This window comes from Epinephelus lanceolatus, chromosome 15, assembly GCF_041903045.1.
Source record: "Epinephelus lanceolatus isolate andai-2023 chromosome 15, ASM4190304v1, whole genome shotgun sequence".
NCBI classification, from domain to species: Eukaryota; Metazoa; Chordata; class Actinopteri; order Perciformes; family Serranidae; genus Epinephelus; species Epinephelus lanceolatus.
In genome coordinates, this window is record NC_135748.1 from 32,213,156 (window position 1) to 32,240,630 (window position 27,475).

Genomic DNA, 27,475 nt, shown 5'->3' on the forward strand with positions numbered 1-27,475 from the left:
GCATGTGGTGTCAGCTTTTGGTACTTGACAGTTTTGGATGCTCCAGGCATATTTAAATCAGCACTAAAAGATAGAGGCTCAGTATCCGAGCCTACTTAGACTAATTGAAAATGATTAAATCAAGGAATTTAGGATTCTGATATACTATCACTGTACAGGACAATTAAGGACGTCACACAAACAGATGATTGAAAGAAATGGAGAAACAACAGTTCACTTAAAATATGTACTGTATTCATAAAAAAATGGCCAAACACACAGGCCACTTAACATCTTATTAGCAACAGGAAGCAGGGTGTTTATAATAAAATACATTTACAACACATCGTCAACACATAAATAACTTTTTACACAATGAAACGAGAACTTAAAAAATATATAGAAACACATAACAAAAAGATATCAGTACAAAAGGTACAATGTTCCTTCTCTCTGGGTCTTCAGTATTTGTGTCTCTTTCTCTTTGGTTCCCCCGGGAACGTCTTAAAAACCGAGCGCCGTTGCCAAAAACAGTCCTGAACCTTCAACTACTGTAAATAATATGGCTTCATATCTGGATACAGCTGACCCAGCTCTGACTGAGAACAGTCCTGCCTCTGATCGGCGTCTGCATAGCTTCAACACTGTACAAACAAAAACAGAATCACTTTTTAATATGTAACATCAATACATGCATTAACGAGTTTCTGTGCAAGCGGCTGTAAACACAGCACCGTGCTCTGCTTGTAAAAAAACAACCCCATAAAAACTGTAAAAACACATTCAACAGCATTTCAAACAGAAGGCAAGAGGAGCGCAAATAAATACGACTTCAGAAACAGGTGAGAAACAAAAGGCCTTAAACTCAGCTGACGCAGATTCAGGGTACCGAACTGTGTCTTTATCTTACTGCAGCTCTTATATAAAAACACGAGCATCATCCCGGAGCTGCTGGGATCTTCAGTATCTTGCTCAAGGGCACTCTAGCAGTCCAGATGCTTGCAGACACACGGGATTGACCCAGACAGCTTTGGTTGAAATCTGCCTACTTGGCCTTTGACTTGTTCTATAAAATCCACTACCTCCTTGTTATGCTACAAATTTAGGACTAGATTTCCTGCAGCGTGCTGCCGAGTGGTTTCAAATGTGCCGTCCCTACACAGATAAATACATATATTACATATAAAGTCTTAAGAGTAGCTAAATAATTCTGAGCTTTCCTCCAATACACAACCTTATAATTCAATACATAGCTTAGGGGCTGTAGAGAAGTTATCGGGGAAGTGAGGAGGGAGGTGAACTTTGTATTTCACTCTGTCAAAAAGCAAAGCCCCCCTCAGGGTTATCAATGCTTCCCTCAAACCTTTATAAAGTTTTTATTTATGTAACTATCAACTACATTGCAAATGAAGGCTGAAATAAAATTTGGGACAGGAAAAAAAACACTCTTATCCCCCCTGATAATCTTTGTACAGTCCCTTATATCTGCATGTTGCTGCAAAACTGCTGAAGGACATCTGAAGTTCATTTTCAGCAGAATAAGGCTACGTTCACATCACAAGGCAACGGTGGACCAAATCTGACTTTTCTGCACTCATGTGACACAGATCTGATTTTTCCACATTGTTTTTTCTCTAATTTGGTGTGGGCCACTTTCATATGTGGTCTTAGATCTAATACGTGTGTGATCACTGGCCGTGTGACCCCTGTGACAACGGTCTTATTGGAATTCATGAGTCAGCTTTCCTATGTGCCGTGACAGCCTTGTCATGAGGCTCCAACAGATATTGGATTGTAGCCCTGGTCATCCTAAAGTTTGGAAGAACTGTTCCTCTGTGAAACCCTCCATAAAGTGGCCTTTTGGTCACACCCACACCTCTTTCTCCACAGAACTACCAGCAACAGCTGCTAACAGAGCCAGTGGACGAAAGCCAATTTGTACAACAGCCTATTATCCCAAAAACAAGTGCCCATATTTATCCAAAATGATACTTCTCCGAAAATATGCTACACACTCTCCCAGACAGCAGCACATGGCTAATAATTATGCAGAAAGATGTCATTGGACCTTGATCACACAGGACGCATTTTAGGAGCTGGAGGCGCCTTTTTGTAATTGATTTTAACGAGAATGAAGCTTTTTGCTAAGCTCTAAGAGCCTACAGTTTTTGCTGGGGCACTCTGAACGCCTCGAGTTGACAAAACTTCAACTCAGAGCAGGAAAACGCCTCACATCATCTCCGCCTTTTCTCCATTGTCCAATCAGATGATTTGAGATGCGGGCCTCCTGTGATGGTCATGACGTTGTTTACAGTTGGTAAACAATGGAGGAATAACTGGTGGTAGAGGTTGCTGGATACTCAGAACTATACAGTCCAATGATAGACAGCAGGTCGTCATACTGCCCCTGAGTCATCCTATAATATGCCTGGAAACGGCCATCATGGAGGAGAAGCCCCTGGACCAACTGGTGGTACTCCCCATGATCCACCCTCTTTTTTAGGGTCTCATGTACCCACACAGATCTCCGTTTCCCTGTGCCCAACAAACTATTTGCTGACAGCCTCTCACCCTCAACCAGAGCTACAGCAAGTACCCTCTGCCTCATCGTTTTAGGAACTAGATACTGATAAATTTGAAACAACTAAAATAAATAAACAGTACACTGATTAAACGGGAATGAAGCATGTACAGCTATGGCATTCATCCTTCACCCCAAATGTATGCTCCAGAAATGTGATATTTTTTGTTGTTATTCCATTGCACATGTGTGTGACCTTATTGGTTGTATGTGAGTTTAAGGGCAGAGATCAGTTCACACTGACGTCGGATGTATGTCATTTCAAATGTGAATGTGAACAGTCCAGGCAGAACGATCAGATCTGGGGAAATAACTGCAACTGCAATGTGAACGCAGCCTTGGGGTTTTTAAAGTGGTTAACAAAAGCAGTGCCTGAGGAAATAATTACAAATATGTGCTGCAACAAATCAGGGTGAGACAGTATTTGTAAATAATTCTGTCATGTGTATGAATGTGGTTTACTTCACCAGGACGATTCAGGTGTTGCCTCAGTTGAAAAAAACTGAACTGACCTTCAAATGCTTTCCTATCTCAGTGTTACAGCTCTCATTTTATTGTCAAATCTGACTTCAAAACAAAGCCGTGAAGTATTTGCAAAAAGTGCCTGACCCTGATGTGGAGCAGTGTGATGCTGCCTTCGTTATATGGTCTCACGTGACATGTCACTGTAACAAGAAAGCTGGCTGCATCCATCTATCATACATAGATAGATAGATAGAAAGTAAACACTGGTGAAAACACACTCATGTATTAAATATACATCACATCAGTGTAACCTTTGATTATCTGTTGACTGACTTTTAAACCTCACTTTAGAAGGTTCTCTAGCTACGATGATGACCTGGCATCTAAGTCAAAATATGGCAGGAATCATTAGACACCATATAACTATCAAGGGAGCTAAATGGCTGATATTTATCAGGCTATAATTAAACATTTTAATCACATGAATGAATCAATTAGGTGGAAAAAACTTGCAGCCTTGGATAATTAAATCAATCGTCTAAACCTTAACACAATAAACTAAATGTGCCATGCAAAGTTATCCCCTCAGACACCTAACAAATCTTTGGTAAAACAGGATTATGATTGTTATAAGCATTCATGTACATTACAAATACAAAAATACAATTTCAATATTTTATAAAAAAAATACCTTCATATAAAAAAAAAAAAGCTGCTTCAACTTTGTGACGGGGGATCAATGTAACAGTGCTCTTAGAATTAAAAAAAAAAGTCAAGTAAATAAATTTCAGGTGCAAATTGAAACGACAGACTGACTCCGTGCTGGAGACATTTTAGTCTAAGTGCTCACTGCTAATGTGTCTTCATGAGTCCTGCAGATTTAGAGAGGAAGACATCAAGATCAGCGATGACTGCTGCCTGTCTTCTGGCGACAGTGTCCAACAGTCGGTGGGGGAAGGACGGAGTTCCAAGGTCCACCTGGAGAAGAACATAAAGTGGACATGACCTCTCTGACATGTAGTGCTGCCTGGCAATTGTTATATGTGAGGATGAGTCTGAGCTGAAGGCAGGATTAAAGAAACCAACATATCTGGTGGTATTAGGATTTTTCGAACGTATAAGGCCCATTCAGCTGTAAGCAAAATGCAGTGACATGGGTTCGAGCAGTGTTGACAATAATTGCAAAAGTGGTTCCAAAAAGAGGAGCAGCTTCCGTAGTGTTGAATAAACTGTGGCGTCCTGAATGTTTTATGAACAGCCTCGGACTTCTCAGACTATATTAGCAAGTTACTGCTCAGAGGGAACTCGTTCAGCGGCTCCTCTGGCAGCAGCACAGCGTCTCTCCCTCTCCTCTCTCACTGTGTAACGTTGTCCAGCTGTAGATGGGCACCACTTCCCTGGCTCAAGTTTGACTTTACAATTTCATGTTTATCAGATTTTTTTAAACTGTGTATTTCATCTGATAACAATACAAGAAACCCTAGTTTGCAATTCATAAGTATTAACTACCAAGTAATGCTGGCTGTTAATGTTGCTTTTTCCCACAGCCTTTTAGTGTTTTGAGACTCCCACATTCACACACACTACCTTTATCTATCTATGATCAACCCAAACATCTTTGTTTTTACTGGCAGTTAAACTGCTGCAGTGCTGCTGGTGAGCACAACAAATATATCAGCCCTCTATAGCAACTGTGTCTCACCTGAAGCAGGTAAATGACCCTGGTGGCTTCTTGTCCACCGCGTCTAATTGGCTGCAGGACCCAGCAGCTGGGCATCATCTCCCCTCGGACGGCATCCACACTGGGACGGGGCAGTGACTCCTCGAACACAGACTGCATTGCCAGCACGCACAAGCCACCCTGAGGCAGAGAGCAGAAGAAAAGCCATCAATAAAACAGGCAGTGCAGCCTTTTGATCAGCCGAGAGGCAACTGTACGCTGACACTGATAACCAACAGCTGACACGGTTTCTTCCACACCCACTGCCTCTGGGTCAGGGTTGTTTACGCGAGCCTGAGTAGTGTCTAAATATCATGTCGCACATTTTGTTGGAGACAAACTAAATGCCACACTGTTTATCATATATTAGTCTTCATTAAAAAAAAGACAGCGCTGTCCAATCCTGGTTTGCTGCCCAATAAATGGAATTTTCTCTCTCAAACTAAAGTGTAACTCTGTGTACAGCCATGCTGCAAATGCTCAGTGGACCTTACACAAGGGTGACTCGCAGTAATCATCAGGGCTGGCTGGCTGATTTTGCAGCTGTGCTTACCTGTTTGGACTCGGTGCTGATGCAGCAGAAGTCCCGCGGCTGGCTGAGGTGGCAGGTGGACGGATCTGTTAGTATGTAAACTAAACAGAAATACAGAGAGAAATGTGTCAGATTAGGAAAAATGGTTGATGAAAACCTGGGAAGAAAAGTAAATATAAAAAGAAGCAAGGCAATGAATCAGAACTTTATTGCTAAACAACACTGAAAAGCAATTTATTTTCCAACCTTTAGAAAAAAAGCAAAATTCAACATATTTACACAAAAATATGATGATCTCTTATAATAAACTTTACATCAGAAAGTAGACACCAATAAAATATCCAATCAGAGAAGAGAATATGACGCAAGACATTGTGACAAATACGACATACTGCAGGTGTGAGAATGGAGCTGGTCATGCAATACAATAAGCTTGTCAGTGATGAATGGGACTGTGTTCTTTACTGTACTATACATAGCTAATGGGTGCAGACGCATCATTTGAAGTGAATACATTTGCAGGGTCCATAAACACCTTGCAGAAATATAAATAGTTTTGCAGCAAAGACAAAAATATAAACACCTTTCTCTATTTATATTCTTGCAACAATAGAAATATTACTTGCAAGGTAAACTCTCCCATTACATGAAGCTTACATTGCAATAAGTATTTATGAGTATCTTATAAACTGCTACTTTTGTTAATGAGTATTTTCTCTAATGTTTCAGGTTGGCAGACAATGAATAAGAATTAAATAAGATTTTTTAAAAATTAGCATGTTGTGGAGAAATTCAGATCCTCTAATTATGTAAACGTAGTAATAACATAATGTAAAAACACTCCCATTACTATAGAATAGAACAGAAAATACTTTGTCTACTTTCTATATGCAAAAGGCAGAAATTTATAAAATGCAGTGACCAAATTTTTATAGACGCATGCCTTTTACAAGCCAAAAGATGTATAGCATTGACATGGAAAAGCACTCAGAGACCAGATTAGATTATCAAGAATGGTTTCAATGTATATGAGGCCCATTTGTAAGATAATATGTATGTTTGTATGTATATGTGTTGTTACTGCAATGTCATTGCAATGGTGTCTTGTAAATCCATGAAAGTTGGGCACATGTAAGTGTGCATGACATAAAATAAAAGTCAGTCAATAAATCAATCAGAAACTCCATTAAAAGGAGCACCAGGTACTCGATGGTGAGGACTATATCAAGTTAGAATAAATAGATATAAAGTGAAGATACGACAAGAAAAGGCACCGCATCCAAAATTACCTTGGTAAAACTTGTTGTAAAACTTATTGTGCATAAAAGTAAAAGTGCTCAATGTATTATATATATATATATATATATATATATATATATATATATATATATATATATCTTATATTGTGAAATATTACAGATAAAGTAATGTGTAGGTAGCATCTTACTTTCTGTGTTTTGTTGAGATGGAGCTAGTTTTACCTATTTCATAAACTGATGGGCAGTTTACATTTAAAATTATATTTTAGAAGATGATTGTTTATATTTTATCACATTAAATCTTAACTTATAAAATAACTAGTTGTCTGATAAATGTGTGGAATTCCTCACTAAATTGTAGTGAAGTTAAAATACACTCTAAAAAATGATTCATGGGGTCAGTGGAAAATGCTTACAATAAAGTTTTTCAGCATAAAGAATTACGTTTGTTACATCAATGTGTTTTAGTCAGTTGACAACTTATTTTAAGACGTTGGTCAAAATCAAAAACATTTTTGACTAAGATGAAATTAAAATAATTAAGTTGGAATATCAAATAAAGTAGTTTGACCACTAAATGTCACCACAACTTTTTGATAAATATTATGTTGGCTCAACTTAATTAAGCTTTTCAGGTCAAAGCAAATCATGTTGGTTTAACTAAATTAATTACGTTAAATAAAATAAAATAAAATTAAGTCTACTTAAAAAGACACACGTAAAATTGTTACTGTATTTTTTTAAGTTGAACCAGTGGATTCATGGGGTTAGTGGATAGCACTTGAAATAAAGAAGTTATTCAGCATTAAAAAAATTATGTTTGTTTCATTATCATGTTTTAGTCAGCTGACAACTTATTTTAAAAGGGTTGATCAAAATAAAAAAAAAATTGTTTGATTAGGATTTTTGAGTAGAATGGAATTAAAGTAAAGAAGTTAAGGCTATTTTAAATAAAATAATTTGACCACTAAATATCACCACAACTTTTAAATAATAAATATTATTATATTTTTTAATATATTTATATTGGTATATTAATATTCATATTAATATTAAGTTGATTCAACTTAGTAAAGTTTTTTGGAAGTTAAAGCAAGTCATGTTGGTTTTACTAAATTAATTAAGTTTGGAACTACTTAAAAAGATGAACCAGTGGATTATTTTTTTAGAGTGTATAAAGTGGAATTAAATGGAAATACTTAGGTTAAATACATCTATCTCAAATTTGCACTTAAGTACAGTATAGCTCTTGATTAAATTTACTTCAGTGTATTCCACCATTCCATGTGAGGACATAGACTAAGCAGATGTATTAGCTCACCCAGCTGAGTGCTGTCATCTAGTGGTCGTGTCCAGACAGAACGGACTGACTGATTATACATGTGGCTCTTGGACAGCTGGCAGATTATGTTCCACAGACTGTCCAGCGGTCTGTCCAGCTCCCCGGCCCCGAGGAAACCATGGACAGACGGGCTGGAGGAGGGCTTGTAGTAAGCCTGGATACCTCGTTCATCTCCCTGGTACCTAAATAAACACAGGCTTAATACGTCAGCAGATGTCTGTGATTCTGACCAGACATTAAGCCTTTATTTTGAGGTTAATTAATCTCAGAAGGAGAGGAAATCCTGACCATACTAAGGGACTGGATTAAAGGTAAATTATATTTGGATGAGTTGATTAAAGACAGTGACTGAGCTCACCTCCAGCCTGCTGTGGCCTTGCCCCTCAGCAGATTGCTCAAATCCCCAGACGAAGCTAGTCGCACCTGTAGAGAGAGAAATATACAATTCAACCTGATACAAACATTAGTAAATAAAAACAGGAAGAAAGATTTGAATGTGTATTTAAACAGATGTATGTAACGGCTGGGATGTTGGATGCTTTGCTGAAATAAAAAAACAGTCTGTACAGCAAAGAAATATTCTTTTAAATCAGGTCTGTGTTACCTCAGCCAGAGCTCTGCCAAGGAGACTAGATGTGATATCCTGGTAGGTTGTTGATATGGAAGAGGAGGAGCCAAAGGAAGCGGTGCGTTGACGTGTACAGGTTGAGGGTGATGGGGATGAAGCCATCAGGGGCTCAAACCCAATGACAGGAGGGTCAAGGCGGACATCTAGCGAAACACATGGATGTTACAGGGTTACTACAGCTTAGAATAACATTTTGTTTGTTTTTTTCTTGTAGATTAATGAACCCTATGCCTTTTAAGGCTTTTTAAGGATCCACAGGAACCCTGTGTCAACATGGAATTTCAATACAGAGACTATAGAGGGGTTTAAGTGCCGCAATAGTGACAGACATGGACAAAACTACATTAGAATCATGTACTGTATATTACTTTCTGAATTTAAAATAATGTCAATGATTCTTTGCATTTGATGTTGTTGTATTTAAGGAAACTGAGCATAGTTTTGTCAACTGTTTAGCCCAGGTCTGTTTGGGTGTTTGTGATTCACAGTCTGGTCCTTACCATGGGCAGACAGCCAGACTCTCTGTGTCTTCACACTTTGAGGACCACATATAGGGGGACGTGTCCTGACCTTCAGCCCTTCATCCTGAAAACCTGTGATCTGAAGGAAGACAGAAACAACAACACATTAATCCTCATTCAAAAATACACAATACAACAAAGACATAAATACAAGATATTTGCACCATAAAACCAAGCCAAAACATTTCATTTACAGTCTTGGATTTTTTTAGCTGTTCATTGTACAATCTCTAGCAGTAGTGCACCAACCTGTCCAGTCAAAACCGGGCTGTTGCTGTGCTGTAGCTGAGCTGTGTTGCCGCTGTTGTAACCAGATGTTGGTCCAGAGGAAAGGCTCAGGCTGGATCCAGTGCACAAGGTGCTATTACTGATTCTCGTCCGATGCCTCAGGTCATCCTGCCCGACACAGGGAGACGGAAGATACCAGTGAGATTTTTGCAAGTTTTGTGAATAAAACTTCAAGTCCCTTAAATTCCACTCACAACATCTTGTATTATCCATGTTTGTCCATTTGAACCTAATTCATTGGCAAATACAGTCTGATATAATCAAAGGTAACAAAAAAAGAAGATATATACAGATAAGTTCTCAAATCCATCTAATGTAGCGCTAAAATAATCGGTAAGTTAATCATCTGCTGATATGAACTTGTCAAATGTGAAAATTTGCTGTTTTTCTCTCTTTTATATGATTGTAAGTTAAATATTTGTGCTTTTAAATGTCCCTCAGACAAAACAATCAGTTACAGAAAAGTTATCTAGGGACATTTTTCACTATTTCCTAAAAAATATATGAAACAAATAATCAAAAAATAATCAAGATATTAATTTTTAGCTCTTATCTGTTGCTTTAAGTGGGTTGACAATAGCACAAAGAAATACGGTTTGCCTAAACTCAACATCATGTTGTGACATTTAAAATTAGTTATGACAATACAATGACACAAAAACAGACCTTGGCTTCCTGAGACAGGGCCTGCTGCTGAAGCCTCCTCTTCTCCTGCTCAGTCCTTTCTCGCAGTCGTTCTCGCGCCTTCGCAATCTCCGTCCTGGCCTCCTCCCGGGCTCGGCTGTAGTCGCGCAACAGCTGCTCGATGTCAGATGGACACTGGCCTTCTCCTCGTGCGGGGTCTGATATTCTGTCATTTAGATAATTCGGTGAGAACTCAGTCAAGATTATGTTTCAAATTTGAGACTATTTTGTGAGACAACTAGAGTCTTACCTGGTGCTGTCTATCACCTCTTGGCGGAGCTGTTGTAGGTACTCATTGCGCCGACTGGGCATGGCGGCAGACACCTTGGAGGAGGAAACAGCCTCTTGGGGAGCGGAGCGAGGATGTTTGCTGGGACTCAGACTACGAGCTCTGCGGTAAGTCTGGAGACGTTCCTCTCTCTCCTGCCTCAAACCAGCGATACTCCTGCGGTGTCTGAGAGGAGAGATTCACAGAAACAGAAAATAAATAAGGTCAAAAATGAGGCTTTTAGCAGATTTTGGAATACTTTGAGGTGATCTGGGTCAGTTTTAGGGCTGAGTAGTGGACCTTAATGCCTTCTCAAAAGCAGCCTAGAAACCGTCTGTATGTATTTTTTTGGCGCTTTAATCACCACAAGCTGAGTACCATCTAGTTCCATTATATTCGAGAGAAGGCAGACATCTGATACGGCCGATAGTTCACACCAAAACAACCTAGACTGATAAATAGCAATACAGGTAAGAGGGAAAATATGTATTTTAGATTTTTGGGTAAACTGTCCCTTTAAGACAACTAAACTATATTATATAAAGAGTGTTTGGGTCATTTGTATCCTTACCTATCATACAGCTGCTGTTTGGTGGTTGCAGAGGTTGACGGCTCCAGCTCTTCTGTGGTCCTCGGGGACATCATCTTCAACAGTGTATCTGTCTCTCCGAGGCCGTAGTGCAGCTTGGCCTCTGTCAGTTCCACAGTCAGCGGTGTCGGGTTCATATTGAGGCTGACCGTCGCCATCACCTGCTCTCTCTCCTGCCGCAGCCTCTCGATCTCTCTCGCCCTTCTGTCGCTCTGCGTCATGGATTCTACATTTGAGCCGTAGCTCTCCATCTCACTCCACTCAGCGCAGTTTCTGCAGGTGTCGTGGTCTTTGGTGGGAAATGCGGCTGGTTTGTTGGAGCATTTTGACGGTTGAAGGTTGATGCCCGACCAGTTGGTGAACTTGTTGTGCAATGGCAGGTCTTCTGGAGCTATGTGGTGGTTGTGACTCGGAGACACACTGGTGACGGGTTCAGTGTTCACGAGGATGTCTGTGTTGCACTCGCTGGGTGCCAGTGACACCATGTCGTCCTCCTGAAGCTGAACAGTCCTGTTGCTGTCCGGGGATGGATTGTAGGAATCGACGCAAAAATCTACTGAATCAACTGCAGGTCGTGTGTAGCTTGATGCTTTTCCATGTCTAGTGTTTGCCTGCTGTTTGTGCACATCAGTCTGTCTTAAAATGGGAGAGATTTGGCTCTGCATTGTTAAGACTTTTGTTGAAGTGGAAGTCGTCCACTGCTGAGAGGTCGCCTGCCATTTGGAGTCTTTGCAGGTAGAATTCCTCCTGTCTGTGTCTGTATATCTGTAAAGTGATGAACTTATAGAGTACTCATCAGACCTTGTAGGGCTTGAGCAAGTCATCTCACTCACCTTCTCAAGTGAAACAGATTCTGATGCACAAGAGGAAACATCACAGTCGTGTCTTGGGGTTTGATCACCCTCTGAAACAGTCGTACATGCTGATTGTTTGCTAGAGGTAAAGCTGTCTTTCTCAGAATTATGGACTTTACTTACATTCTGATATTTCGGAAAACTCAGCATTGATTGGTTTCCTCTCTGCTTTCCGCGTAATCTTGTTCCCACAGTCAGAATTGGAGACGATGCACGGTCTGTGTATGTGGCTTGTTTCTTTAAGGCAAGTAATGGGTCATTTCTTATGGAAGGATTCTCTTGGTAGCCGTTTTTCGATGATCTGCGGGACACTTCGGATATTGCAACACTTTTGTGGCACGGTGCATCAGGCGTGACCTGCTTTGAGCCTCTAGAGGAAGCAGATCTGACACGTCTTTGACATTCACCTGCAGTCTTTATTGGTGTTTTTAGGTTCTCTGATTGTGAGACAGACCTTTGTGATGCAGCAGAGGTGTTGAAACTCAGGTCAGGCATGCTCTGCATCTTTTGCCCATTCTTGTCTTGAGACACACTGACAACCTCAGAGCCAATCACTTTGACTATGACATTGACTTCATGAGATTTGGACGTCTCATTGAGTATCTGATGAACTTCCCTCTCTGCTGGTGTTGAGGATCTTTCTGTCTGGATGCCGACGTCTACGGCTGTCTGAGTTGAGCAGTCTCTCTGTTTGCAGTCATGAGACTCACTGTAAGACACGCTGATATTTGACATGTTGACACTCCTCCTCGGACTGGACTTGAGGGCTTCGCCTATTCTCATTCCCTGGACGTCTCCAAGTAAGTCTGAGGTGCTGTCGATCAGCTTTGAGAGGTGAGCCGACATGCTTTCCATGCTGGCCCACGTCGGAGATTCTTTAATGTCCGCTTTGGCTCTCTGTGTTGCAGGTACATCGGTGTTACTCCTTTTGTGCCGCTCTCTTCTCTTTGGAGCGCTGCTGCAGTTACCAATAGTTACCGACTGAAGGCCACGCTCAGTTTGAGTGCCATGCTCACATGTCTTCCTCCTTTGGGTGTGTGTTTCGCTTTCCTGGGACTCTTGCTCAGATGAGTACACAAACATTATTTCATCCACTTGACTGGAGTTGTTACAAAAACCACCAGGAGCATCTTTAATTGCAGAGCTGCCGGTCACAGTCAGATTGGCTAAATGATTGTGAATATCAACAGATGCCTGTTGAGAGGGCGTGAGCTGAGATCTTTTGTCCCCTTGTTCCTTATAATCTTCCACGCTGCTAAGCGTGCTGGACAGCCCCTTGTTGGTGGCGTAAGTGCTCAGATGGGAATAGAAAGGCGAGTTCTGCCCGTTCAAGCCATCACCAACGCTGCAGCATCGTGTTATACGCTTCTCAGCGCTGTTCAAAAGTGGGGATTTACAGGATAGGTCAGCGGCACTCCCGAACGCAGGGTTCTTATTATAACAGTGTTGGTTTGATTCATCGTCTTGCCACTGGTGAACAAAAGGGTTGATGTCACTGGAGGCAAAATGCATAGATGAGTCCTGCTGTGGTTCTCTTTTCTTTGCATACAGGCTGATATTTTCTGCATTTGTCCTTTGAGACTTTGTTTGAGGGGGCAAGGAGTGTCTTTTTAGGGCATAATCTCTACTAACTTTCACCTCACTTGTACCCAGGGCTCCAGCAGGACAATTCTTCATTTTAGATTTGCTCACTGACACAGTAGTTGAAATATCTGCAGCCTGTCTGACTTCTTGTTTGCCATTACTCTGCACACTAAGCTTTACACATTTCGATAAGAGCCGGGTGTGATGCGCTCTGGTGGTTACGTCATCCTCCTCATCCTCATCTGATGACTTAAGAGACGACTCAGATGAAGAGGTGGGATGAGTCTGAATCTTGGACCTTTTGAACCTCTTAGACTTTGCCTTTTTGGACACAAGAGCAGGATTATCCTGTTTATCACCAGGTGTGTTTACTTGAACCTGTTTTGACACCACAGATCCATAGCAACATGTATTTCTGATGGCACTGCCCTGTGGTATTTTCTGTTGTGGCTGCATAGAGCCAGAAAGACTTGCTTCACGTTTTGCCTCTGCAAAGATCTTTGGAGTCAGTGTCTGTTTGTCGTTTTTCATTACACAATCTCGTTTACTGTCAATTTGATTATCCTTAACAATTTTGCAAAGTGAATCTGAAACATTCTGGCATTTACTGTGGTAATTCATATTGATCACACAAGTCTGCACCAAGTTATTTGAATGATTCTGCGGACAGGTGATGTCATCCTGTGCTGTGCGTCTTGTTTCACAATTTCCATCACAGCCAGGAGAAGCAGCAAACCCTTTCACCAAGGCACTCTCATGAGTGGGCGTGCATTGGCTGCTTTGACATTCGTGCATTTTGAATTGAAGGCTTCCTCCATCAGGAAATAATTTTATGGCTCCAGATGTGTCAGGACTATTTTGGAAATGCTGAATGTTCCGTTTGTAAGTGCCTTTATCTTCCACACTGGATGTGGTTTCCATACTGACATTTACGTGATTACAGCCACAATTTTCTATTGCGTCACCCTTGCTGGGAGGTGTTTCATGGGGTATTATTTGGTGATGTTCAGGAAAACAGCTCTGGGTGTCCGCTTCATTTAAGCAAGCATGTTTGATCAAAGGATTAAGATGGGATGTTACTTTCTGTTTAGGTGAATCCTTCATTTCTTGACACAAAGCATCCTTCTCCACAGCGTTTCCATGAGAATCGATGGAGGAATTGCTCAATAAGGACGATTTAACTGGTTGCAAAGTGGGGTTGCTAGAGTGCTCAGACTCTACGTTGCTATTGAGTGTCAGATTTAATTGGAAGTTGTGGTTTTTAGCAGAAGAGTTTTGGAAAAGGCAATGATCAGAAAAGGTAGGAGCATGTTCAATCTTCTGAGTTACTTCAGTAGAGTTAAACATGTTGCTCTCATGGCTAGTCCTCAATTCAGCTGGCATATCAGATGCCAAGTGCACACTGTTGTCTATTGCGTGTTCACTTGTCGTCCTTTCCAATGAAAGGTGACCTTCAAAGGTTACTCTTTCTTTCACCTGATCGCTCATTTTATCTCTCAGCTCTCTATCTACCAATCCATTTTCATCACTATTACAGCCAAAGTGACACGCAGAGGATGACAAGGCATTCATGCTTTGACTCCTGCTCTTTCGGTCTCCATTGCTGCCAATCAGCGACAATCTCATGTGCTCTTTCACCACTTCTGAGATTCTCAGGTCAATGGCGCTACAAATAGCATCTGACTTGCTCATGTGTTTTCTACTTTCTTGATGTTTTCTGGGGTTATCAATTAGTGAGTCACCCCCTTTTGTTTCTGCAGCAACTTCCTGTATTGTTACATCTTTCTTTTCAACTACTTTGCTCTCCCCCGCAGAGGTGCCATTCTGAGAACTATTGTAACCACATTCAGAGACCTCAGAGGTCTCACAACTCTGTCCAAGCTGCCTGCTCACGGGATCAGAAACTGGCGACGCCTCTGACGCTACTGTGTCTTGTCTAATGCTGCCACCAACACAAACAGAATCAAATCTGGGGTTCTCAGCTTCCGCGGCAGATTGTTCCCCTTTTGAGTCACTGGCGTCATTATTGTCACCTGGCCAAATATCTTCCTCGCTGCCAACTGATGCAGAGCAGAAAGTTACCAACTCTCCGCTGTTGCTCCTTTTAGGAATTTTCAGGCTGCCGATGAAAGCATCCTGTTGGTCTTTGTTCCGCTTCCTGGAATTTTTACAAGCTGATTTAACAAGCTCCTGCTGTAGAGCAGTGTGCTGCTCAGCGCCTTTGGTTTTAGCCTTATCCAATGTTTTGTCCCTTGTGAAAGAGGCATATTCGGTGTTCCCAAGCTCATGTTGCTGTACATTTTTCAACGTATCTGTTGCACCATGTAGATTGCATTGTACTACATCTTTCGTGCACAGTTTGAAGGCACATGATGGGTCAGACGTCATGTTCAATACTGATTGACAACCTGACACACACATTTCCGTGTCAGAGGACATCTTAACGTCAGTGGCAATCGTGTGAGACACATCTGCAAACACCGGAAGCAACTTTACTTGTGATGCTTGTTTAGTGAGGTGAATCTCAGTGGATGACACAGAAGCGGTTTGATCAAAGGTCAGTAAGGATGCTTGACTTTTGATGCTCCTGAATTCTGGAATATCTCCAACTGTCTTCGCCACATTTTCTACTTGTCCCTCCGATTGCTCTACCCAACATCCTACATCCTTCAGGGCTTCGTTTGGTGTTGTTAGAATCGGAGAGTCTTGAAAATCCACTCTTTCTGATGTGACACTTGAAATTTCCACACTGTGGCCCTCCACTGTAACACTCACACCCTCAGTACTGGTGGATGTTGAACTACAGCTTGTAGATCCACTCTGAAAGTCTGAGAGGTTCATACTGGTTGGACTGGGACTGCTGCTGCTCTCTACACCTCTGAACATCATTTTTCTCTGGAAAGGCAAAGAATCCCTGTGAACTCTGGGACTGTCTGCTGCATCGGTGGAGGACCAGGCATCTGTGAGAGCCAGCATGTTCTCTGGCTCCCTCACACTGCAGCTGCTCAGGGAGCGTGGGCTGCTGGCCGAAGTGGTCTGCATGTTCCCAAAGTCCTCAATCATTTTGTGCACAATGTCTGTGCCTCTGGAATCTGCTACTAACGGGTTGTGGGAAAGAGGCTTCCTTGCTGCACCACTATGTCTTGATTTTGGGGAGCCCTGCTGACTCCAGTACGCCTCTGCTGGGATTACCTGAGGTTTCTGCTGGCTGTCCAAGTCTAAACTTGTGTCTGCTGTTCTATTGTGCCGCATGGACGGATGGAAGCAATCTGTCACTGATGTGTAAGTTGGCACCACTCTCTGGCTCAGCTTCTCCACTGTTGAGTATTTCTCACTGCTCCCCACAGTCAATGAATCTTTAGACATCTGACTGTCTTCGCTCTCTGCTTCACTCTGAGCTGCTTCTTCCTGTTTCAGCTGCTCTGCTAGTGCTGTCATATAAGCAGAGGACAGCGAATCCAGAGAGAAAAGGCTCTCACAGTCTGACGTTCCTTCATCTCGGTCTTCTTGCTCTTCCTCCCATTCCGTCAATCCCTGCTGTCTCTCGACCCATCTGCTGGTCTTGTTCATCAGAGCCTCTGTGCTATGCCACCGCCTCTGTCTAACATCCTCAAACAGTGTCCTTTGGTCAAGCTCCTCACATGAGGCAGCTGCTTTAACAGTACAATTGCTTCGGCTCATCTTGGTTTCTTTAAGGCTCCTGTCTCTTCTTTGTCTCCAGTGAAATTTGCTAGCTATCTTCCCCAGAGGTTTGGGGCTTCGTCCTCCATTTCCACCTGATGGTGGCTTCCTGAACACTTTGGAGAGAGCTGTTTTTAATCTGGGCCCCACAGAATGAGTGAAAGTCTTCCTGATGGTTTCCAGTCCGTTGCTACCTGCATGAGGTTGAGTTATCGCATTCATGCAAGGGACAATCTGGTTACTCGGTTTGCATGTGGTGGGTCCTTGTATATTTTCTTTGCTGTTTGGCTGCAAAGCCGTTCCAAGTGGTGACTTCAGAGTAACTGCTGAGCTCTGATCCGATCTGTTCTTAAAAGACAGGTTTCTGTTTGGCAGCAGAGGTTTTCTTTCTGGTCGTTCCCGACAGGGCTGAGCTTGGGGCTCCTCTTTGGCAGTTTGTCTGATGTTTTCAGAGGAGCTTACTCTGCTCCGGCTGGCTTGGCTTTGTCCTGAGAAGAACGTACCAGAACAACTCTGGGTTCTTTGCCGAGGAAGACACTCATCCGAAACCCACTTCCTGCTGTCGATGGAATCAGAGGTTGTGGAGGAATTTGACGTCAGCTCTATGGATCTGTTTCTCTTGAGGAAGTGCCTGTCAAGGAGGAAATTTAAATTTTGTAAAATATTTATGTATGGGAGGCACAAGCAACCACAAAATATCAAGATACAAATGCAAGATAAAAATCTGCATAGCTTTTTTGTTAGTTATGCAAAGAAGTTTGCCTGCCCACAACACAATTAATGACTCTATGTGCGTACCTGAAGATCGGGGTGTTCTGTGGGTAGAGCCGGGACAGAATATCTGCAGAGAAAGAGTGTCTACGAGAAACAAATGGTCTTCCTCTGAGTTTCGTAGGGGACCCCAGCTCAGGAGACTCGGGGCTGTCTGGTGCTGGAGGCAAGGCGCTTTCCAGCTGCTGCAATTCCCTCTTAGCTTCCAACAGATGCCGCTTGCGGGCGATTCTCTCCAACTGGTAGTGCAACTTTTTCCGACGGATGCGGCTCTCGGCACGGCAAAGGGCGTGATGCTTTAGAAGTTCCTCCTGTACCGCCTTCTTCCTAGCCCTTGCCACCTGCGACGGACAATCCACTGTCTGACCTTCCTGGGTTTCAGATGCCTGACTTGCCACTCGCTCCAGGAGGGGTGCAGGGATAAGGTCAGTTTGCACTCCGGACTCTTGGGTGATTCTTTGCTCTACAGTTGTAAGGCGCTGTTTCTCCTGGAAAATCCACTGCTGGACTGTTGGGTAAAGATTTACAGAGGGAGATCATAATAAACATTCATCCGTGTACTGAATTTGATGTTGTTATCCATTTTGGTTTAAAACTATGTACAATTTTTGTTTGTATTTGGAAGTTAACAGGTATCTGCATGAGCAATAACCTTTTGTATTAATGTGAGTGTGTTGAAAGACGACTTACTGTCATTGTGTTGCTGTCGGAGGTGGGCCTGCTCCCTCTCCAGCTCTCTCTCAGCTCGCCTCTGTTCAGCCTGAATCTCCTGTCGCAAACTTTCCACGTAGCGCTGCTGCTCCTCCACGCGCTGCCTAGCAGTAGGCTCCTCACTGGGGGAAAGAGAGGCACCCAGCTGGCCTTGGAGCTTCACTTCTTCGACACTTTAAAACACACACAGAGATCCAGGGTAAAATACAAAGTAAGGAACTGTGATTGAAAAAAAAAACAAAAAAATGGAAGAAATCCTTTCAGCTCACCTTGGTACAATTCCCTGTCTAGAATTAAGCAGTAAGGTGGTGGCAGGTTTAAAGTAAAAGCTACTGTTGTTGGTTTTCAGCAGTAACCAGGCAACGGCTGAGCCTGTCCTGTAAACAGCTAACTGGGATTGTTCAGGAGGGTGGGGGCTAATGGAAACACATGCCATCTCCACTTTGAAACATGCATGAAGCATTGCCCTATTTCTACATGCATGAACATGGTACAAGACATGTACCTCTGATGAAATATGTATGCTGTGAGTTGGCAGAATGAGATCTCTGCACACAACACACACATGTTCACAGAGGGATGAACATTGTGTTGCTCTGTGAATTTCCTTTTTGGAGGCAGTATTTACCTGAGGTCAGGAGTCATGGGACAAAGGTCAATGTATGTGCAGGTCATGCCACCTTCACTGGCCTGAGAACAGATCACAAAAAGATCAACTTTAATATCAGAGATAAATAATACACAATCACAACTATTCTCAGAGCAACATATAATGTAAGTGATCTGAAACAATAGTGTGTATCATTGGCATTACAGTTTATCCACAGCATTTCATTCATCTGCTCATCATCAACATTATCACGACTGTATCATTTTTATTTTCAACTGAGCAGCACCCACCCGTCTGCGCTCCCGGAGGACGGCAGCCTCTGCTGGGTGGTTGAAGCGGAACTTATGCACTCCTCCCAGGGTGATCACCGTCCCTGGAGAAAGAGAGACACCTCCTTGGTCACAAGCTGTGCTCATCCTGTAGCACTGTGTTGATGTAAGCTGATGAGGTGTATGTGCTGCAGTGTATGAGTGTACATGAGTGTGTGTCTATACGTTTACCCCTGGGAAGAATTTTATCAGTGCATATTGAAGTGTCTATGAATATTTAATTGTACATTAACCCATATATGTTATCAAATCTCATCTGTTCAGTGTGTGCATATAATTGTACATTAACCTATGTGTGATATCCAGCAGAGCACAGCTATTACATGACCTCAATTCTTAATGTCAAGTGCTGCTCAGGTCTGATTTCATGCTATGTTACCACCACTCTGTTTTTTACAACACAATGTTCTTTAAGTATGAAGTTTTGTTGTTACTTATGTTTGGCCTTTATTTTGCTATGAGCAATAAATTCATTTACACTCACTAGTTACCTCTCTAAATGGTAGTTTATAATGTCAGCTGCAGAGTTAAGACATCATTGTGAACAGAACTGTTCTTGGTCGCATCTTGGTAATAAAATAACAAGTAATACTAAACAACAAGCAGTGGTGGAGGAAGTATTCAGATCCTTTACTAAGGTAAACTAATACCACACTGTAAAAATACTGTTACTAGTAAAAATCCTGCACTGAAAATGTTACTTTACTCTAAGTAAAGTACTCTAAAATGTTACTGTTATTAAAGTATTAAAAGTAACAGCACTCAAGGTACAAAAATTAATTGATTCAAAAAAGTGGTACTTATTATTATTGCTTTGTAAGCGTGAATTTCTTTTTTTAATTTACTTCAATTGTTAATTAAGTGTATTTCTTCCTACCAAATTCTTATTTATTTTATTTTATACTTATCATTTCTCTTTGTAAATATGATGTGATGTAAGAACTGTGCTCCTTGTTCTAAATAAAAATTGAAAAAATAAAATTAAATTAAATTAAAAAAAAAAGGTAAAAGCACACAGTGTAGAAAATTTTAAATCAATTTAATGCACCAAAATAATTAATTAAAAATTGTTTTGTTTTTAAAACTTGTATTTGTGAAACTGAAACCATGACATTTTTTTTTCAATAAAATGACAATGACTTACTCAATTATCAAAACAGTGGAAAAGTGGAAAAATGTAGAATATTTCCCCTTCACGTGTAGTGGGACAGAAGTAGAAAGTGGCATGAGATTAAATTACTCAAGTAAAAGTTTCTTACATCTGTCCTTTAGTACAGTACTTGAGTAAACATACTTATTTAAATTCCACCACTGACAACCAAACCAACCAGAACTCAAATCTTACAGATCATAACTTTCCCTTTCTACTGTCTTACATGTGTCATACCTCACCTGAGCTTCTAAAAGGCCTGACAGTGACAATAACTGCATTGGGATAATAAAATAAGAAAGAATAAACCATATCAATCTCACATCAGATCAGATATTAAAAACATGTGACAACTTTCTTCTTGCTGTTTGCCTCGACTACAAAACATCCGATCTGTGTAAGGTGTGCATACAAAATGCAGTGAGACCAAGACGGTGTGAACAAAGTGTTCTGTTGAGAACATGAGCTGACCTTGAGCCAGTCTGCAGGGCTCGGTGACCTCTCTGTCGTTGAGCAGGCAGACGCAGCCCGGCAGCGGCCTGAGTGTTACCACACCTCCATGGTTTTCAATCTCACAGCTGGCACTGCCCTGCAGAACTACAAACAGAATGCAGAAGAAACACAACACACACATACTGATTTAGAGAGCTGTGCCACTGCAGCTACTGTACTGCTGAATACTCTCAGCGCTCAAAGCAGCGTTTAACGAAGAGTGCACAGTTTGTGTAAGGATTTAATGTTGTTTTACTTTGCACTCTCATTTAATACTTAAAATCTACTGTGTATTTTCATATCTTCTGCCATGTTTTATGCTGCATGTTTTCTCTGCTGTATGTCTACTCTAAGATAATTTATTATCGTAAAATGCTTTGAGGATTTCCACTTGTTCATAGTACAACAGTTCTAATATAGTTTGAGCAGCTGGACGAGGAAACTTGAACACCAAGTGAATAAATAATACCTATATGTGGGTCTTCAAACTCCTCCTGAGGTCCAATGCGGGTAACTCCTTGCTGTAAGAAGAAAAGCATTATGTAAACATATATTCAAAGTGTACAAAAATAAAAACATCAAAACAACTACTGTGCATTCTGTGCTCACAACACAAGCCATGGTGGATATAATGACAAGACTTAAACACAATGATCCGTAAAACTATTGTCCTTTCACATCTAATCTTTCACTTAGCTGACAGAAAAAAATATAATTTGTTTACTTTGAAGTCTTATCTAACAGGATTAAAGGCTTTCTTATGCGGTGTCAAGACCACATGTGTTCCCAGGTGGCCTCCACTCTTCACATGCAGGAAACAGTGTAATTGTCAGGCCTAAGGGTACGCTTGTCATTGTCAGAATCAGGACAGCTTAGGCTCCCCTGAGTCCTAGCTTCAGAACTAAGAGCCTCTTATCCAACAGAGCTTTATGCATTGCGGAAGATACACACACACACACGCACGCACACATATACGCAGATATGGGAGCTCGACAGGACAGTTGGAGGGTAGAGTGAGAAGAAAAGACAGTAGAAACGCACCTTTTCTCAAGAGTGTTTCTAGCAGAACAGAGAGAAATAGCGGGAGGAGGAGGGGGAAGAATCTAGTAGGGGAAAAAAAAGATTGTTTTAGTCGAGACAGCTGACAAATCAGGAACTTTGGAGTTTGGAGAAATTGAGAAAAAGTAGAGCAAATGCAAAGAATATCAGTTTGTGGGAGATTGCGTGATGTTCAGTTAAGTGATGTGTCTCTGGGGATGATGGGAAATGTACAGAGCAAGAGAGTGAAAGTACACGTTTCATACATCCAATACAACTAACATGCATCACACTATTAATATTAATGTTGAGTGCTACACTTATGAAATTCTATACTTGACATGTTTTCTGATATTTACACAAAAATCACTGCAGAAAACTCACAAAGTAAAGACTTCATCAAGGGGTACGCTTACAGTAAATAACACCACAATAAAAAACATTACTATTTATGGACACAATGCATCTATCATACCCTGAGGTGATAGAAGACGACCCCGGTGCTGAGGACATCACCATCCAAAGTAACCAGGTGTGGCTGGAGCGAGTTGATGAGAAATCCAGCCTGGTCTCGGTTGATGTCCACGCTGTACTGCTCCAGCAGCTCCTTCTTGTCTCTCCAGCTCTCCGACCAGTCCTTTGTCAGCTGCTCCACCTGAGGAAGAGACATTGATGAAGATGATGGAGGAAGGTAATTAAGAGGGTGTGTAAATATCTGTGGTAAGAAAGACAAAGATGATAACTGCAGCCACTACTAATTCCACTACTTCTACCACCCGTAAGTTAAATGATAAAGATTATTTACTGTATTTTACTCTATATTAAATCCCAATGTTTCCCATTTTTTGAAGAAGTTTCAAAGTCAGAAGAAAAACAAACTGTTTGACAATGTGTCACTGATGTGTATTTATTCCTACACACAGATTTTGTGATATCCACTGCTGAAACATCTGCAGCGCTCACAGCACAACAGAGGTGAATGGAATCTTGTTTATAGACCTCAATGCAGTCAAAGATTGCATCTGAAAATGAGTTGTTTTCATGTTTTCTTCAAGAAATAATGTCCTAGTTTCACTATCTTCTATTATTATCTATTGAATTGTTCCCGTCAAGTCAGAAGTCGACAAATAGTAGGCAATAATATCGAAAACTTGCAGGGAAAAGCTATTTTAAAACAGTAAAGAGTAAGCTGGAAAAAATCTTAACTGTAACCTGGGTGAACTGATTTTTTAAGTGCATTTCATTTGCAAAATAAATCTGCACTGTGTATTTCTATGTTCTCTAAAACCTTGTGACCTGAATGGAGTTTAGAATTCATTACCTGTCAGCTGAAATAATACCGCACAACACACATTTGTGATGATGGACCCAACAACAGGTCAAGGAGGTTAGAGAGTTCAAAGGGAGTAGTGGAGGGCTGACACATTCTGATCGGTAGTATGCTCTGCCAAATTCTCACTGGTTGGACCATGAATGGTGTTTATTTTCAAGCTGAAAACTCCCTGCCGGGAGCACTAGAGTGCTTTTGTTGCGCAAGGTTTTTTTTTTTTTTACTTTGGTTGCATCTGGTTGCTCTGATATGGAATATCTGCAGGAGTAAAAATGCCAACACAAGGTAGGGTACTTGGTCTGGATGAGGGGAAGGCTGAAGCACATAGGGAGAGGGGACAGCCCGCGGGTCTATACAGCGTCTTTGTTGTTTTTCAGCACTTGTGGTGTTTGACCCGACCCTCCTCCACTATGTTTGGATGACTGGGTAAGAAGTGACAGTGAGGAGCGCAGTGTTTTACCCAAATTTTCAATACTTAATGGTGCCAATAGTGGTGCTGGTATTTGTGACATACTGTAAATACACACTGCTCCCATTGCAAAAAAATCCAAAAAGAAATAAACACTTTGGTGGACACACAACGCTACCTGGTAAAGTCCACTCAGTAGCTGACTTAGCTAATCTAGAGCAGTGGTTCCCAACTGGAGTAGCCCCAGGGTCCAGATTTCTCCTTAGTCATTAGTTCAAGGTCCACACAGTTCAATACATTCAGCATCATACTTGTGTTTGGCCATGTCGTTGAGCTAGTTTGCTGTCTCTCTCAAGTAGCTGTCTGTCAGTCACTCACTCGACAGCAGGAAACAGCACTTCAAAATAAAAGCTCTGTGTCAGAAATTCACTGTACTTTGAAAAAAAATGTGTTTTTTTACAAACTTCACAGAGTCACTTGTGGTCCATTCAGAATGGCCCCACAACCCACTTTTGGACCGCAACCCAGTTTGGAACCACTGATCTAGAGATAACACGCAGATTGTTTTTCCCCCTATTGACCAGTCGTTTGGTTTAAAAGAAGTCAGAATTTCAGTCGAACAAGATTTTCTTTAGCTGACTGCAGCCCCAGAGTAGTCATTGTAGGGTGATGTTTTATGTTCGGCACAAGGTCCCCAGCCCTCTGATTTTATGTTGCCCTGTATTTCTTCAAAGTGAAATTAGTGTCAAACTCATGATGTTTGATGTGTCAAGGACTACTGTATCCTTCAGACAGATGTAACCATGTGTGTCCGTACCTTCAGTTCGTTCTGTAGCACGATGTCAGAGAGATTTCCATCCCTCTCATCGCTCAGGGATGGACTGGGATTACGCTGCTGTCAGTCAAAAGGGTAAAAAAAATCATCAGTGAGAAATGCTGTGCAAAAGGAAAATGTCACGTTACAATGCAATTCAGTCTTTACCACCCAGGGGACGGAAAAATGTCACAGAGACACAAAGCACTGTATTAAGCCTTTGCTACAAAAACGTGTAATGTGGGAATCTCTTTAATTCAAAGCCTTACAGTGGTAAGAAGGATTTTTTGAGGAGGGTAAAGCCCGTAGGGTGTATCCCTCTGAGAGCTAGCGCTATGCTCTAACGATAAAAGGTCACCATACCATTTCAAAGCTGAGCAGCATGCTCTTCAGCCTGTCAATCTCCTCTCTCAGTTCCCTGATCAGCCGAACACTGGCATCCTGCACACAAATCACAGCACACATTAACCTACTTTAAAACATCTAGATCAAACATTAAATATTGGCATTGAACTCTAAACAGCCACTGACCTCATTAACCCGAGGCTTGTTGACAATATTTCTGGCATGAGCTGCGTAGCGCAGGGTGCTGAGGGTCTCGTTGTAACTGCTGGCGGAGGGTGAGATTGCTGCAACACAAACACACAAAACACACACACATATACACATGAAAATTAGTGCTCATATCACAAGAACGGAGTTTCATGAGTGAGAATTAAAGGAATATAGCAGTGATGTTTCCAGTGGTCACATCATTGCAAACTATTTTCCAAAACATAAACATTACTTATTAAATTTTCATTCCAACCTTCCAGCCAGCTATTACAGCCAAGATACAAGGGACACAGATGTGACGCGTTATGTAGACAGAGTGGAGTAGCCACTCTCTGCGCCGTGTGGCTGTGCGTAGGGCTGGGCAATATAATGACTATGTGTGACGTATCGATACATTTTCAAGCAAGACATAAATTTATATTTATACCGTTTATACCGATATAGGGTCAAGTTGTGTTACATAACGCATACCAGTGTGCATCTCTCCTCTCTCGCACTCTCCGCACAGCTCCACCCCTCTCATTCACTCACACGTTCTCCAGCAACACTCAGAGAGACACAGAGCTGCTCCTCTGTTTAGTCCATCTGTTAATTAGTCTATAGTGTGACATCGGTCTATATGTTGCACGTGCTACGCTAAATCAGTCTGTGAGATGAATGAAATTACCACAGCACATGTGCAGTACAGCGCTGCACTGCTAGTTTGTGTGAGGCGTAACATAGCGTCCTCTCATAGCGTTAGAGGACCTGTAACGCAGACATAGCGTCTCTCCCTCCTTCCCTCCCTCAGCCTCTCTGTTGATACTATATGAATATATAAGATTATGAGCCTCGATTAATGAAAAGATTTGAATCATTTTCCAGCACTGAATTCATTTGAAAGGCCAACAGATGGAAAACGACTTTATAACTCCCCCCACAAAGACTTTTAATTGTTCCAAACTACAGCGGATTTAGACCTACTTGATACTTTTATACTGTACTGTACTATACATGTTATAGTTTTGTGTCCTGTGCTGCAAACTGCATATTTCAAACACGGGAATAAAATTCCTGTCTTTGTACTTTATTTTGATCACAGTCTGTTTTTATAAAAGTGCATGTGACATCTCAAATGTGGCTTTGACTTGATAACTGAACACGTAGCCCATTTCGTAAAAAATACGGAGATATATATCGTGTATCGCCAGTTAGCTTGAGAATCCTGAGATATAAATTTTTGTCCATATCGCCCAGCTGTGCGTAGAAAAACAAACAAACAAAAAAAAAAAAACAGCCGCATAAAAATAGAGGCGAGCAATGGGGTACACATGGCTTCCATGGTCGGTGTAGCAGCTTCAGTTGATGCGGGCACCAATCTCACTCAGCCATTAGCTTCATTTTAGTACAATACAGAACAGTAACTTTTAGACTTGCTGCAGATAAAGTGGGTCATCTTAATAATTACTGAGAAACTAATGCACATACATTGGTTTTTAATCAAAGTTACATTATCTTGCAGCAGTTACGATGAGCAGGGCTGTTTTAAAAAGAAGAAACTAAAAACAGAGACTAGATTTGGCTGGAATTTAATAAACTACCAAATTTACATTTTTATTTTCACTATTATTAATTACTAACTATGCTTTTCATATTTCATGTTTGCCTTAAGGGTTTGATATTGACACAGAACAGCTCATGGTCGCTACTTTTTTGGAAACCAACTCTAAACTTTCTGTTAGCTTAGTTAGCAAAGCTTAATTTGTAGTTCTCACAGCCATGGCCGTTTCACAATCCTGACATCTGTTCCACTTACTTGCAATCATGATGGTTTTTGAGTTGCCTCCCAGGCTGTCTTTCAGCAGCCAGGTTAGGACTGAGTCTCTGTAGGGGATGAAGCAGTGCCTCCTCCCACCTCCTCCTCCTCCAGACAGGGAGCTGCTGTGGCTTCCAACCGTGCTGCCATCGCCCTCAGAGGCCATGCTGTTGATACTCTGACAGCTGCTGGACATCTGGGAGTTCTGGGCTGTGGAGGCAGCAGGAAGAAGAAGTACAACGGTTGAGGGATTTATGAACAGCAGGGAAATATAGTGAGAAATGTGGAAGGAAACATAGCAGGGTCTGGATTTCTAAGACATCATCAGCTAAACTTCAAATTGAATCATAAACATTTACCAAGAGCAGAAATGACGATGCCCAAAGTGACCAGCGACTTGTTGATGTTAGAGCCCTCTGTCAGTCTGTCCCTGCAGTAGTGGGGGTCTGCTCGCTCACTGTCAGACACAACATGAGGTTCATGTCATTCACAATCA

At 41.6% G+C, this 27,475-nt stretch overlaps 1 protein-coding gene across 3 annotated transcripts in view; it reads right to left on the bottom strand.

The window, feature by feature from the left end:
• Positions 1–212: 212 nt before the first annotated feature.
• stard9 (StAR-related lipid transfer (START) domain containing 9) overlaps positions 213–27,475 on the bottom strand; it is a 62,253-nt gene continuing 34,990 nt past the window's right edge. The window contains exons 10-33 of one of the 3 annotated variants that reach the window (XM_033642614.2): positions 27,339–27,436; positions 26,980–27,189; positions 25,161–25,258; positions 24,993–25,070; positions 24,633–24,710; positions 22,552–22,731; positions 21,508–21,559; positions 21,018–21,143; positions 19,358–19,440; positions 19,086–19,147; positions 18,437–18,630; positions 17,774–18,254; positions 10,839–17,606; positions 10,250–10,453; positions 9,982–10,165; positions 9,277–9,423; positions 9,007–9,106; positions 8,483–8,649; positions 8,237–8,301; positions 7,858–8,060; positions 5,299–5,378; positions 4,728–4,886; positions 3,876–4,003; positions 213–623 (exon numbers count right to left, since the gene is read on the bottom strand). In XM_033642614.2, the coding sequence (XP_033498505.2) occupies positions 3,878–4,003; positions 4,728–4,886; positions 5,299–5,378; positions 7,858–8,060; positions 8,237–8,301; positions 8,483–8,649; positions 9,007–9,106; positions 9,277–9,423; positions 9,982–10,165; positions 10,250–10,453; positions 10,839–17,606; positions 17,774–18,254; positions 18,437–18,630; positions 19,086–19,147; positions 19,358–19,440; positions 21,018–21,143; positions 21,508–21,559; positions 22,552–22,731; positions 24,633–24,710; positions 24,993–25,070; positions 25,161–25,258; positions 26,980–27,189; positions 27,339–27,436 (9,943 nt within the window). In that variant the 3' untranslated portion in view covers positions 213–623; positions 3,876–3,877. Of the gene's footprint in view, positions 4,004–4,727; positions 4,887–5,298; positions 5,379–7,857; positions 8,061–8,236; positions 8,302–8,482; positions 8,650–9,006; positions 9,107–9,276; positions 9,424–9,981; positions 10,166–10,249; positions 10,454–10,838; positions 17,607–17,773; positions 18,255–18,436; positions 18,631–19,085; positions 19,148–19,357; positions 19,441–21,017; positions 21,144–21,507; positions 21,560–22,551; positions 22,732–24,632; positions 24,711–24,992; positions 25,071–25,160; positions 25,259–26,979; positions 27,190–27,338; positions 27,437–27,475 lie in introns of all 3 variants that reach the window. The other 2 variants (XM_078175195.1, XM_078175194.1) reach the window with 2 other exon arrangements.